We start from the raw sequence: 13,969 nt of genomic DNA on the forward strand, positions 1-13,969 counted from the left end.
GCTTCCCTGGTGGCGCAGTGGTTGAGAATCTGCCTGCCAGTGCAGGGGACACAGGTTCGAGCCCTGGTCTGGGAAGATCCCACATGCCGCGGGGCGACTAGGCCCGTGAGCCACAACTACTGAGCCTGCGCGTCTGGAGCCTGTGCTCCGTAACAAGAGAGGCCGCAATAGTGAGAGGCCCGCGCACCGCGATGAAGAGTGGCCCCCACTTGCCACAACTAGACAAAGCCCTCGCACAGAAACGAAGACCCAACACAGCCATAAATAAATAAAAATAAATTTAAAAAAAAAAAAAAAAAAAAAAAAAAAAAAAAAGTGACTTTAGAAAAGCTATTATAGAGCAAGTCCTTACTGTTCATTTCATTTTAAATCTTTAAAGCACATTCCCAGTTGGGTTTTTTTTTTTATTTAAATAACCCATTGCTCAATGAAAAAAAAATTACGGAAAAGTAGAAAACAAAAATATTCACAAGACCACCATTCAGAGTCCACCACTGACACAGTCCCTCTGCGTATATTTTTATGCAATTCTTGAGCTATGAAATTTAGTTTTTGATGATTGTTCTTAAACATGATGCCAAATATAATGGCTAGACTGTTTTTAATTGGCAGATATAAACTAATGCTAAATGTTGGGCAAGCAGAAAATTATATTACAGAGGTATGTATTATTAATGTCCTCGCAAATTTTCCAACTATGGAAAAATAAGCAGAGAATAACTTATTTCAGTGGTACTAGCTCCAAAGTATATTGGCCATGTGAGAAATTGAGTTGATCTTTGTATCTGCATAAGTATACATACACATACATATATACATACACTCATCTACATATACTAAGCTTTTTTTGGCTGTTTTAAGATTTATAGCTTTCTGCAGGCCTGATAACACTATAGCTAAATATATTATTAGAACAGTTAAGGAGACAATTATTTAGTCATTGAACTTTACCAAAGTTACACTTATGGGTGATTAAACTGTAAAGTTTCCCCTTGTGAAAATGTTAAATATTTGCTTCAGACAGCATTTTCAAGATAAGCAAAATTCTTTTCAGAGATATCAATCCTGAGTACAAATTCAGAAAAGAAAATTCTACCATTTGTGAAATGATATCATAACGAGTGGCAGAAAAAATGGTGACAAAGCAGCATAATAATTTCGGGCAAAATCCCAGGTATTATGTCTAAGTGTATGTAATGCCACATTACTGGCACTTTGATTACAGTGACTAACACTAAAATCTTTTTTTAAACTATCACTGAACATAACTTTTGCTTTTCCTCATGCATAAATTAAAAAATATGCAGAAATCCTTATAGAAAACAGAAGTCAGGAATCACAAAGTTTTTAAAAATAAACTTTCTAGTGCTTCCTCTTATGTAAGAGATTTATGTTAGTCATAAATTCTAGGAACCTATTTATACTGCTTAATATGATTTACAAAAAAATCATACCAATCCATATAAATAATATTTTGAACGTAAAAAACAATGCAGACTAGTGGCTGGCTAAGAATAAGAATGTTCAGTAAAACTGTACTTTGAAAGTCAAGAAGAGCATAAGCTTAATACTAACAGAAAACTGTCTAGACGAAGTGAACATTAATATATTCTAAGAAATTTTTGGATTTTAGTGTACATGAAAATACATACTGTGTGTATATTTGTGTATAATACTGAAAAAATAGTTATCAGGCATTCCTGAAATAGCAATTTAAAACTGTATATACTTCTTTCAGAGTGAAATTATTGTCCTTAAATAGGAAAAAATTAAGCCAAACTATCCTGTCCAACTGGAAATGAGAACTATAATAATAAAATGAGATTAAAAAATTACTATGGCCTATTCTCCATAAAAGAGAAAATTAATGTTGTACATCCTTTTATTACAGAACATATTTTTTTTATGGAGAGAAAAGGTTTATGCGGTACGTATATATAATTTTAAACAGAATTCCTTTTAACTTTACATTTATAATACTTCTCTTTAAAAATATCTTTAGCAGGCTACAAATTAAATGAAAGTCATGATCTATGCATTTCCTTACTTCAGATTTAGGTAACCTGAATAAAAGAAGTGTATAGTATGTTCAAAACTATAGTTCAAAAAAATATAAAGATGATCATGCTTAAAAAATTACACTTCAAATTGAGCACTAGTTTTGAAGGGAGAAGGCATATTATGCTATATTGTCTATAAATATTTACTGAATAAGTGTGATTCACCTGTTTTTAAAAATCTTGTAAGCTGATTAAACCACAAACATGTTGAATCAGTTTTAGTAAAAACAAGCAGAGGCTTTTAAAATAGTTATAAAGAGAAATTATGATTAAAAAAACCTTTCAATATCTTCTGGTGACTATTTCTTTTAAGGTTAAAAAAACCCCACCAAAAACAGTGTCATCAAATCACTGTATGTTTCCGCCTTAATATTTTAAAGTAATATATTAAGATATACTATACATATTAATAGCATGAAAGTGCTTCACATTGAAATTTTCACTTTGAAGGCTTGACAGTAATTTTTAAAAACATCATAATAAATGATCATCATTTAAATTCTGAATATGGGAACCAAAAAACCTCCCAAATCCAACAAATCTGCATTTAGTGCTTCAACTGAAACTTCTAAGACAACATACATACCCATTTACATCAGATTCAGTGTCACAGTTCTTTAAGTGGTATCACAGACAGTAATGTGTCCCAAAGTCCCTTTCTCCTTGAAAGTCAATATTTCTGTGGATTCATCCGTTATTTGGTAAGACTGTTCAATTCAGAAAAAAGTTAAAGGAGTGAGCCTGTATGTCCTTAGAGACTCTAACTTTTAGAAATATAGAAATATATTTTCTGTATATAGAAATATACAGAATATTTAACATACCATTAATAATGGTATGTTAAAATAGCAAATAATTTATAATAAAATAGACTGAATAAATATATCTCAAATGAGAAAATCGCAGAAGAGAAGAAAGAACATTTTTACCACCTAAGTACTCTTTAAGCTGCTACTGTGATGAAAAGATGTTTTTGGGGGCCTAAAACAGACCTTACACCTTGAATGGCAGGTGTCCTTATAATATGTGGACTGGATCTTAACTTCTGTGTTTAAAGTTACTGTGAAATTTACACATTCAGAAGTGCTGCTTGAAAAATGTAAAAAAGTTAGTTAAAATATTTGGTATCATTATTGTTATCAGTATTCACTGCAAATTATCTCATGATAATACTCTGTCCTATAATGTGGACTTAAGTCTTGTGCCAAATAGCAGCACAGATTACAGGATCATGGTTCAAATCACGGTCAATGACTTAGCTGGTACACAGTGAGAATGAAGGAATTTGTCTATAATAAATAAATAAGGAGCATAGCTTTATTTTAGTATCAGTTGTGAGAACTCAACAATGGGTTTCTGGGTACCCAGAGGCAGAAATAAAGCTTCTTTTCATAAATTACACAGTGATGGTGGGGATGGAGAAGAGGAGGCACTGGCATGCTGGCCAGCTTGCTAAAATATATACTTGAGTTCTACTGGAGGTATGTAGTCTTGTTGTGTATCGGTTATTTGTAAAGGCTGACTGAACAAAACTCCCTTCATCATACAGGCACTGCTGTCTGCACTACAGTAATAAAGAAATACGCTGATAGATAGAACGGCTTCAAGTGATAAACAATCCCCAGGAATCTGCAGTGAGATTGTTGGTTGACTGGAAATGCTCTCTATCTCTCCAGATGGTATCTGTCCTTGAAGAAGCCATTCATTGCCTAGAAAATAAAAAGGTAAATTATTAAGACTGTGTAAGAAGTCAAGTAGGAAATTGGACAAACCGTACGAACACTAGATTCATTCAACAAATATTTACTGAAAGCCTCTAAGTGCCAGGCATTGTGCTCTGTGTGAAGGATACAAAATAAGATATAAGAAGTTCCTAGTCTAATCATCTTGATGTCAAATTAAAATTCTTCCTTTGAACACTGTAAAATAAATTATAAAGTTATTTCTACTGAAATCAAGATTAATATTGCCAATATGGTTATAGATTTAAAATGTGATTATAGAATTAAAAATGAAAACTATTAATAAGTTCTAGAAATAAACATAGGACACTTCAGAAAATAGATCATTTTTACCAGATAAGTGTCTAGAAATATAATATGCAAACTACACAATAATCTGGGGACTACAAATGTATGTACAACTCTGCAGTGACTTTCAAGTTAAGACAATGATGAATTATTGAATATCCAAAGGTGGTAATAAAAAAAAGCCACTGATTTTTTTAGAAACAAGTAACACTGAATACATTATTCCAATGGACTCAATGTAAAAAACGAATAGATTTTGTCTACCTCATTTTAACACATAAAACTCCTCTGAGACTTAAATACATAGATTATCTATGTAACAAAAGTCTAAAAAACCACTAAAAATCATTGAGTCTTCTAGTATTAAAGTTTTTAAAATGTTTTTATTCACCCAGTGCCTTCTCTCAGAAGGAACATATGCGTCATATTGAGGAAGTGCATACTTAGGCTGACATTCAGCATTAGCTATTAAGAGCCATCATTTGGGAAATGCAGGACCTGCTTTCCTGCCATCTTAAATAGAATACATTGAACGTAATCTAACGACTTAACAATGACTCAGGGCCATCTGTACAAAAACTGGACCATCTACTGAGTAGTGATGAAATTCTATGTCTACTTTTTTAGCTTTTCTCTCTTTTGACCTCAGGATGAGTCAACAGACTAGAGCACCTGCCTTTACTGGTCCTCTTCATCTCTCCTTTAGTTCACTGCTTCTAATATTCTGTTGATTGACTGAAAAATTAAATTTGAGATAAATATATCAAATAAGAGTAAGGAGAATGTAAAAGGTTGAAAATCTAGAGAGTTAAGTGCAGAGCTTTTAAACAATTCTTTTAAAATTCTCTGGCCTTTTTGCTTACTTCCGGACTGAGGAATATGTTTGACTTTGTTAGATAGCAGGTTAGTCGGGGAACTTCTTATACGTTAAATGAAAACAGGAAAATAGTAAATTACGATATTTTAATGTCCAATTCTAGAAATAAAACATAGTGTTTCTCTAGATAATTTTTAGATACATCACATGTATCTAAAATAGACAGCTAAAAATAGCTAAGAATTTTCTCTTTGGATTACTTCACTTTCCTTTAATGCTATCCATGTTTTGTACTCCAATAACTTGATACTAATTAACTTGTGTATTTGACAAAGTAGAGTTAAAATAAACATGTTAATTTACCAGTATCCTATTAAAAAATACTGTTAATTTAATTTTTCTGTGTGCAATTAAAGAGCAGTTATCTCCACATGATGCAATGCTTTCAGACTAATGGACACAGGCAGAACAGTTAAAGTGGCAGTTGAGGGCTTGCTCTGAACCTACAGAGGACTGTGGAATGAATGGCCAGGGTTTGAGTTCGCTTCTGCCCAAACATCCTCTAGTACTGCACGGCTAGCTTCAAACATCCTCTAGTACTGCACGGCTCAGCCCTCTCCTTTGTGGGGAGTAGATGGGGGTGATTGCCCCACAGGCTCAGTCAGTCACTCCGGAGACAGCAAACTCTAACCCAGCAGTTCCTTCTGGCTAGCCTACCAAGCCTACCAAGATCTCTCTGTTCTCTTGGTGTGGATACCAAGCGGGCAGTTGCAGGACAGTAGCTGCTGCTCTGAGAAGGTACCAAGGTAAGAAGGCATAAAGCCTGGATCTGGGTAATGTACAAAAGAAAAGTGTGTGAGAGGGCATGAGAGAGGAGGAGTCGGGCAGCAAATTGAAAACTGAGTGAGAACCTTTGAAAGAGCGTGGGAGACTAGGACAGAACAAGATCACTAGAGACAAGAAGTCAGAATTTAGTTCTGGACTCCTACTGTTTCACTTTAAAATTGTTGTCTACTCTGTTAGAGATGTTGGAAAGCACTGCTATAAGACAAGCAGTATACTGATTACTTATAAATTCATGAAATAAGTTCACACTGTGATTCAAACACACACCCAAATCTTTACATAATTTACAGTAACTGAATACTTTCGAGAATAGACTCAAACAGGAAATGTTCTGAGATTAAAAGATCACAAATTAGTGACTGAGGACAAAGGCTCTGCCTGGACTCTAATCATAGTAATTCATCTGTATTTAATTACACATCCTCCTCCAACAATGTTTTTTCTTCTACTTGAATGGCATACTTTTAAGCAATGGCTTTGGCATCCAATTTCTTGTAGCAAGAAAGTTAATGGGGCTCAAATTCTACCTTTGGAATCCCTAGAGAAGAAAACACAGCTTCAGGCTTAATAACTGGTAAGTCAAGTCCTAATGATACTATTGAAATAAAATGAACAACAATTGAAAGCGCTAAAGCATTTGACAGATGCTATCTGGAAAAGCGAAAGATAATAATAAAACAACCAAAGAACTGAATTAGAAAGAGTTTGTGTCAAGTTAATTCAGTTAAAAGCAAGAATATATTTTTAAAAAAAAATCAAACTCAAGGGAAAAGTCAATTTAATTCTTTAGAATAGAATCTGTGAGATTTAGTGGTATAGTGGTAATCACAATTAATACTGGATCAGGACCCCAGAGACCTGCTGATTAAACTGCTTAGTCAATACCTACACTTCTGCTCCCTTGTGCCTCATCCTGGCTGGAGACAAACAGCCTCCACGTGGACTAGCCTGACTTTCAGTTCATGACAGCCAGCCTCAAACACAGCCTTCCGGCCGTTCAGTACACACTGTATTCCCCTCATGTAGTCACCACCCTCCCACCCTCCTGACCCTCTTCTTTTTTCAAACCGCCAAAACCTTCTCCCCCACCACCTCTCACTCCCACTCTCAGCTATTGGCTGTGCTTCCCAATAATTAAGAAAACAGAAGCATGCAGAAAAGCGCTTCCACAAGCATCCACTCCACAGTTACCCATCTAGATCTCCGGGTCGCCCACTGGGCCCTCCCTCCTTACCGTGGAAGTGAGGTCCACGTCCCTGGCAAAGGCCAGCCTGCCACCTCTCCTATCCTCCTAAAGGATACCCCGCAACCATATCCTCAGTCCTTTCCTCCACTGATCTTTGCCATCAATCTAACAAACCCGCTGCTCTCTCAACCCCGTTTTCCCGTGCGGGCAACTGCTCTCTTTTCCCTTATCTTTTTAGCTAAGCTCCTCAAAGAGCTATCTATATTTGCTTTCTCCAGTTCCTCTCCTTCAATTCTTTTTTAACCTGCTCTAATCAGGCACCTCCTCCATCACTCTGAAACGGCCCTGGTCGAGGACATCAATTAACTATATCAATTAACATTGATATCAATTAACATTGATATCAATTAACATCAATTAACATTGAATCAATGACCAATTCTTAGTCCTTATTTCACCTGATCTATCAATCGCACTCAACACAGCTGATCACTCCTTAAAACACCTGCTCCAGGAAACTACCCTCTCTCTTGGTTTTGCTTCTACTTGCTTATTCACTCTTCAGTCTTCCGTGTGGGTCCCTACCTCCCTCCTTGATCTCTTTATGCTGCAGTGCTCTAGAACAGGGTCACCAAAGTATACTCTGTGGGCCGGTGCTGGTCCACAAACCATGGTGAGTTAAGTACAGAAACCAAGAGTGAGGTTTGAAAACTTCTGTAACATCCAAATGCGTAACTGGTGGCTTTGAATTTTATGTCTTTAAAAAACTAATTTCGTTTTTAGGACTAATAACCCTAGAGCTAGTTTGAGATGGAGTAGCACAATGGAAAAGACACTACACTAAGAACCAGCAGAGCTGGGTTCAAATTCCATCTTTTGACCTAATTCAATATATGCCCTTGAGCAAATCACTTTATCTCTCTGAGCCCATAGTCTCCTCACTTATAAAATAAGAGGCTTAAAACAGATGGTGAAAAAAAAAAAAAAAACAGATGGTGTCCTTTGGTGCCTTTCAGCCCTAATATTCAAAGGCCTAACATTCTAAGACCACACCAGTCTGCCTCATGTGATGAATCTGCTTAATAGCAAATGGCGGCAATTATGATTAACTTCAGGTGAGTTACACTGTTATTTAATAAAAGAGAGAAAGAATCTCAAAGGCTAAAGAAAACTGCTAAAGTGGGGTTCGATCTGGATCTTTCTGTTTTACAAGGCCTTCCTCAAATCCTGCCCAACTGTAGAGAAAACATATCACAAATGAGAAAAATTACTAGATCAAATGTCAAGAATTTACGAAATATTTGCATTTGCAAGATTATTGTCATACCTTCAGCTGATAGAAACCAGCAACTGGGTGCGCCTTCAGTTAGCTTTGTTCCTGATGGGAGGTCTAATCTTAGCTTGAACTGAAGAGTTTGCCCTGGAGATGCAGCCACTGGGGAAAGTCTAATGCCTGGAGCAGATTTAGGTAGTCTGGGTAAGGTCTTCTGTTTTTCTGCTAGGAATGGGCCGTCCACCGTCGCACTTTCAGATCTGAAGACTGGGAGCTAGAAAACAAGAAAATCTGTTTTTTTAAAGCACAAGTACTTTATAGTATTATAGACTGACAGCTTATTTTCAGACTTCAGTACAAACATGAGATTCTGTGTCAAGGAAACTTAATTGCCATTCTCTTCTGAATCAGAATGTGTTTACTTAAATTTCCTCATGATTATTTTGTAGGTTCAGAAAAATATTTCATCCTGGCCAAAAAATTGCCAACATTTATGAATGAAACTGAATTAAATTAACTGTCCAATATGTTTATAGATAGCAGGAAATTATCAATTTAAATGTAGTGGATATAATATACGCCCTCTTATAATTTTCATTGCCAACTGTAAGATGTCATTCATCTTATATCAGAGATCTATGTCAAGAGAAATGACACTTATGATGGGAATCTGTGTTTTTATTTTAAAACACATCTTGGAAATTCCTAGAATTTTAGAAAAAGAACTCTTGCATTTTTCCAGGCAAATGTGATAATATAAAGGGGTAACTTGTATTAGAGTCCATGTCCATATCTTTAAAATTAGAACTTACTTAAGTTTCTTCCAATCTTATTTTTAAGTCTTGAGAAATGTGGCTCCTAGAGCTTCCTTTAAAGATTATTTGGTAATGGATTCACCATAGGAAACAAAGATTACCCATTAGTCAGAGGATCATTAAAAAAAAAAAACACCCAAGATTAAACAACCCAACCCACATAGTTTGTATGTGTAGTGTGTCAGTATGTCCATACATTTAAAAACAGATCTGAGTCCTTTTTTTTTTTTTTCCTTTTCTGAAAGTTCATCAAATTCTCTCCAACTGATCAGCTCTGTGCTTTGTGACCACCTAGAGGTGTGGGATAGGGAGGACGGGAGGGAGGGAGATGCAAGAGGGAAGAGATATGGGAACAAATGTATATGTATAACTGATTCACTTTGTTATAAAGTAGAAACTAACACACCATTGTAAAGCAATTATACTCCAATAAAGATGTTAAAAAAAAATTCTCTCCAACTTCTAGAATCTTTCTCAAACACTCTTGGCACAAATGGAATTTTTATTTTAAAAATAACAGGATATCCTTGGAATAGGCACCCACTCACTACTCTACCCACATGTTTCACTTACACCACTAGAGATGGCCTAACCAAAAGTGCCTCTGTTGTTGCTAAGGATCTTAGAATCTTTCTTAAAATGATGCCCTTTAACTTAAAGATTACTTACCACAGAAACTGTTTTTGTTTCTAAATCCATCACTTTAATTTGATGGTTATTGGTGTCTGCCACATATAATAACTGACCATTCCCTCCAATACACAAGCCTCCTGGTTCATTAAAAGTTGAGTTGGTAAAACTGGAACCGATAACATTACTTGCATCTCCAGTTCCCGCTAATGTTGTACAGTTTTTTGTTTTTGGATCCACAACTTTAATCTAAGAAGACAGAACAAAAATTTATATATCTGAAGCTCAAATGCACATTTGTAGTATGGAAAATTATCATATTAAGCAAGCCAGAGAATTGCTGATTGACATCAGTATTCTTAATAAATCTCAGAAAAAGAAGAGACATTTCCATATTTTCTTGAAAAGCCAAACATTCAAATTACAGTCTAAGGGGAGATATTTCATTCTGAGAGCTAAACACTATAAAATCCCCAGTTACATCCTGTCTTCTAGAAGCAATCTTTGATAAAATTATTTATGGAATTAAAACAAATTTTTTTTTTTAAAGTATCTTTTTTTTTTTTTTTTATACTTTATTTATTTATTTATTTATTTATGGCTGTGTTGGGTCTCTTAGTTTTCGTGTGAGGGCTTTCTCTAGTTGCGGCAAGTGGGGGCCACTCTTCATCGCGGTGCGGAGGCCGCTCTTCATCGCGGTGCGCGGGCCTTTCACTATCGCGGCCCCTCCCGTTGCGGGGCACAGGCTCCAGACGCGCAGGCTCAGTAGTTGTGGCTCACGGGCCCAGTTGCTCCGTGGCATGTGGGATCCTCCCAGACCAGGGCTCGAACCCGCGTCCCCTGCACTAGCAGGCAGACTCTCAACCACTGCGCCACCAGGGAAGCCCAAAAAAAAAAAAATTTTTTAATGTTCTTCTTTTCCCTCACAGTGGGACAGAGTTGAACTGACTTTCTTCTCATGAATATCTAACATTGGCTGAGGATTTGGCTACTTACGTTAAACTTAATGATTCCTCACTGTGTTTCAATTACATTAAATTCAGTCTCTCATCACAAAAATATTAACATTTGGGATCCACTGATTTTATAAAAAGGAAAAATGCACAGTAAAAATGCAGTAGAGACAAAAAAAAATGGAAATGCTGATTAAAATGGAATTATTTGCTAACAGGCGTGGCAACTATGCAAAGGCTCAAAAACGTTCATTTGTTAGTTGACATGTTAATTTCCCTGCTACCTGCCTTCTCCTCATTTACTCAACATGTTACTAAGCAGCTTTAATGGCTTGCAATTCACAATTTTTGTCTACAGTCATTGGGAATTTGTTCAGTCCTCTCCCCCCAGCTCAGAGTACCATCACATCCTCTCTGCAAGAAAGGACCAAGAAAAGAACAGAAAGGCTTATGTACAGTTGTCCAAAACTGTCATTCCTTGCTATATTTTAGTGGCAATTGTAGGAGGCTCACAGATCTTTCAGCATTTTAAATACCACAAGTGAAAAGCAGGGTATTATATAATTCTTTCAAGACTCACCTTGTGATTGTAAGAGTCTGCCACATAAAGTAAATTCCTTTTCTTGTCCCAAGTTACTCCAAGTGGGTGTTGAAGCTTTGCATTGATTCCTACTCCATCAACATCACCAAAAGCAAATAAATTCTTTTATTTTTTTTTAAAAAAAGAAAGAAACAGCATGTATTAAAATTTTTTACAGTGCTTTGTTAAGGTATAAAGTGAAAATTAAGATAGCTGTACATGCTACTTAAAGGGGAAAAAGTCTGATTTCATATAAATAGGGTTGGGCATTTGAATGAAATTAGAAAAAAATGATCGAATTCTAACTTGAATTAATTTGTGGTGCTTAGGAATTTTATTCACAAAAATCACATATCTGGATCAGGAATAGGTCAAGTCTACTAATCTGGTGCTCTTTCCACCCTACTGCTAAATACCTAATCTATATTTTCCCCTTGCTTGGTCATCAATATTTTATCCTTCCTTTTTCCCTGAAACTTTGACATTTACATATAATCAAGTCGAGTCATTTTATTTTCTTAGGTGGTTTTGTTACTTGTATTTCTTCGTACTCACATTTCCTTTGGTTTGACTTCCATTTTAACATGGATAAGCCAAGAACTTTCTCCTTCCTAAATTTTATTAATTCTTCACAATTCAGCAAATCACAAGCTTGTTAAAGCAGGCACACTACGTGAGAGTGCTTTTCATTACCATGGGATCTCTCTCTCCTCCCACAAGGTGCTTCACTGCTCCATCTTTCAGCGAGACGGTTCTCACTGTACTGCTCTCACTATCTGCTACAAACAGGCAGCTCCAGGGATCCTCTGAGGCCAGAGAAAGACCTGAAGGTTGGGCAAAACCTGCTTTGTGAGGATATGAGTTATTTCGATTCTCTTCATTTCCACTTCCAGCAAACCGAAGGCAGGTTCCTTTTTTTAACTCACTAAAAAAGACAAATTCATAGGTGAAGTCAACATTGTTATACTGTGTCCAATTTCATTAAACAAATGAATGTAAATGATGAAATCAATGGTGACAGCATTATATACAAAAAAAAAAAAAAATCCAGTGATCTTGGCCTAAATTGTGCAAATCACCTTTCACTGTCGTTTCTAATCATTAACGTATTGATCCACTGTGTAGGGACCTACCTTTCTACCTTTTTTTATTTTTGACATACACAAAAGTGAAACCATTCTCAATGGCAAGACAGGAAATCACTGCCAAATTCAGAAATATAAGAATAAAGATCATATCATTGATGGAATAGTTTTTTTTTTCTTCCTCCAAGTGATCAGAGATAGGTACAGCTAGATCCCACTTTTACTTCCTGACCTCTTCTTAGCTTCATGCAACATTAGGTTCTGAAAGGGAATTAAAAAGATCTAGGTAATCTTTTCTAGCTCTTGATAGTTTAAAGCTTAAATTTTCATTAAAAACGTTTTATTTTCTTGTATATAAGTGGAGACTAGGAAAAAGAATTAAAAGAATAATTAGTGAAAGATAGCCAGGTACTCATTTTAAGAAAATAATATAAGATGATTACACTGCTTTAACTAATCGATTGTACAAATCCATTTCTTATATACACTAGGGAAATTTCCATTTAAAGGACTATCGTAATGATTCCTTTTGTAATGCAGAGAAAGTTTTATACCTTGGTTTCTAAGTTTATGTCAGAGGAACTGTAAGGAAGACATGGTAATGTCCTGGGTTGAGGGAAGGGAAGAAGCTGACTTCAGATGCAAAATAATGAGACTATATGTATATCATTTCCTAATAGGGCACAACATGCAAAAGTCTAAAATGACCATCATATCATTTACTGGTTGATATGATCCCAATGCTAACTTAGGTAGGGAGCTGGGAGTGGAGGCAAAGGGATACAAAATGTATAAATACAGCCAATTATTCAAGGAACTCGTAAAGATAACCTACTCAGAGAAATACATGTAATCACGAATATGCCAAACAAATAAAGGAGTTACAACAATTTTAAAAAGGAGTTCCCTTAATTAAAGGTAGAAAGAGTGGGGAGAAACGGTAACTTCTAAAAGCTCAGGAGTTATTACCACTTGAAGATCAGTAACAAAGATAAAGCGTCCTTAAAATTATAATACAGGTCAATGTGATCCAAATGGACACTTTACTATTGCGAACAAGTGACAACTCTACTTATGTGGAAATTTAGTCCACTCTTGACCATCTAGGTCCAAAACAGCCATCGCTTACAAGAGCATATTCTGGTCATCTCTGCTACTCCTTTTTTCCTCATCTTATATGTTATTGGTCCCGTCACTGTTTGGGCGACTATCATCTCTGGCCTGGATAACAGCAACAGCCCCCTCACTGTATCTCTGTCTCTAGTACTGTCACATGCCAAATGCTGCCAGTGTTCTTTCAAAAACACAAATCTTATGTCACTTCCCAGCTTAAAACTTTCTATAAAGGTATGCGGAATAACTTTCAAATCTCTAAAAGAGACTCACAAGGCACTTCATGATCTGGCTGCTACTGACATCACTAGGGTCATTTCTTGCCTGGAGAACCTCTACTCTTCCGAACTCCTTCCTACTCTCTATCAGGTTTTAGTTTAGTACCATCTTCCAGGAAGCCTTCCTTGATACCTCAGATCTTATCTATATCAGGTGTTCCTCTTATTTATGTAAGGGACAACTTCAATTTAAAGGACTACTGCAGTGATTCCTTTTGCACACAGCACCTGTACTTCCCAACTATTTTTTGTTTGTTTGCTGATCTGATTCTTCCTCTGAAAACCCACTGAGGAGACAGTAAC

The 13,969-nt window shown here is 36.0% G+C and overlaps 1 protein-coding gene across 1 annotated transcript in view; it reads right to left on the bottom strand.

Annotated features, from left to right (window-relative positions):
• Window positions 1-314: 314 nt before the first annotated feature.
• The window catches only part of NHLRC2 (NHL repeat containing 2), a 59,197-nt gene continuing 45,542 nt past the window's right edge, over window positions 315-13,969 (bottom strand). Inside the window, exons 7-11 of the mRNA XM_007173118.2 lie at window positions 11,884-12,115; window positions 11,191-11,313; window positions 9,697-9,906; window positions 8,267-8,486; window positions 315-3,769 (exon numbers count right to left, since the gene is read on the bottom strand). Of these exons, the coding sequence (XP_007173180.2) occupies window positions 3,513-3,769; window positions 8,267-8,486; window positions 9,697-9,906; window positions 11,191-11,313; window positions 11,884-12,115 (1,042 nt within the window). The 3' untranslated portion in view covers window positions 315-3,512. The remainder of the gene's footprint in view (window positions 3,770-8,266; window positions 8,487-9,696; window positions 9,907-11,190; window positions 11,314-11,883; window positions 12,116-13,969) is intronic.

Source organism: Balaenoptera acutorostrata, chromosome 16 (assembly GCF_949987535.1).
Source record: "Balaenoptera acutorostrata chromosome 16, mBalAcu1.1, whole genome shotgun sequence".
Taxonomy (NCBI): domain Eukaryota; kingdom Metazoa; phylum Chordata; class Mammalia; order Artiodactyla; family Balaenopteridae; genus Balaenoptera; species Balaenoptera acutorostrata.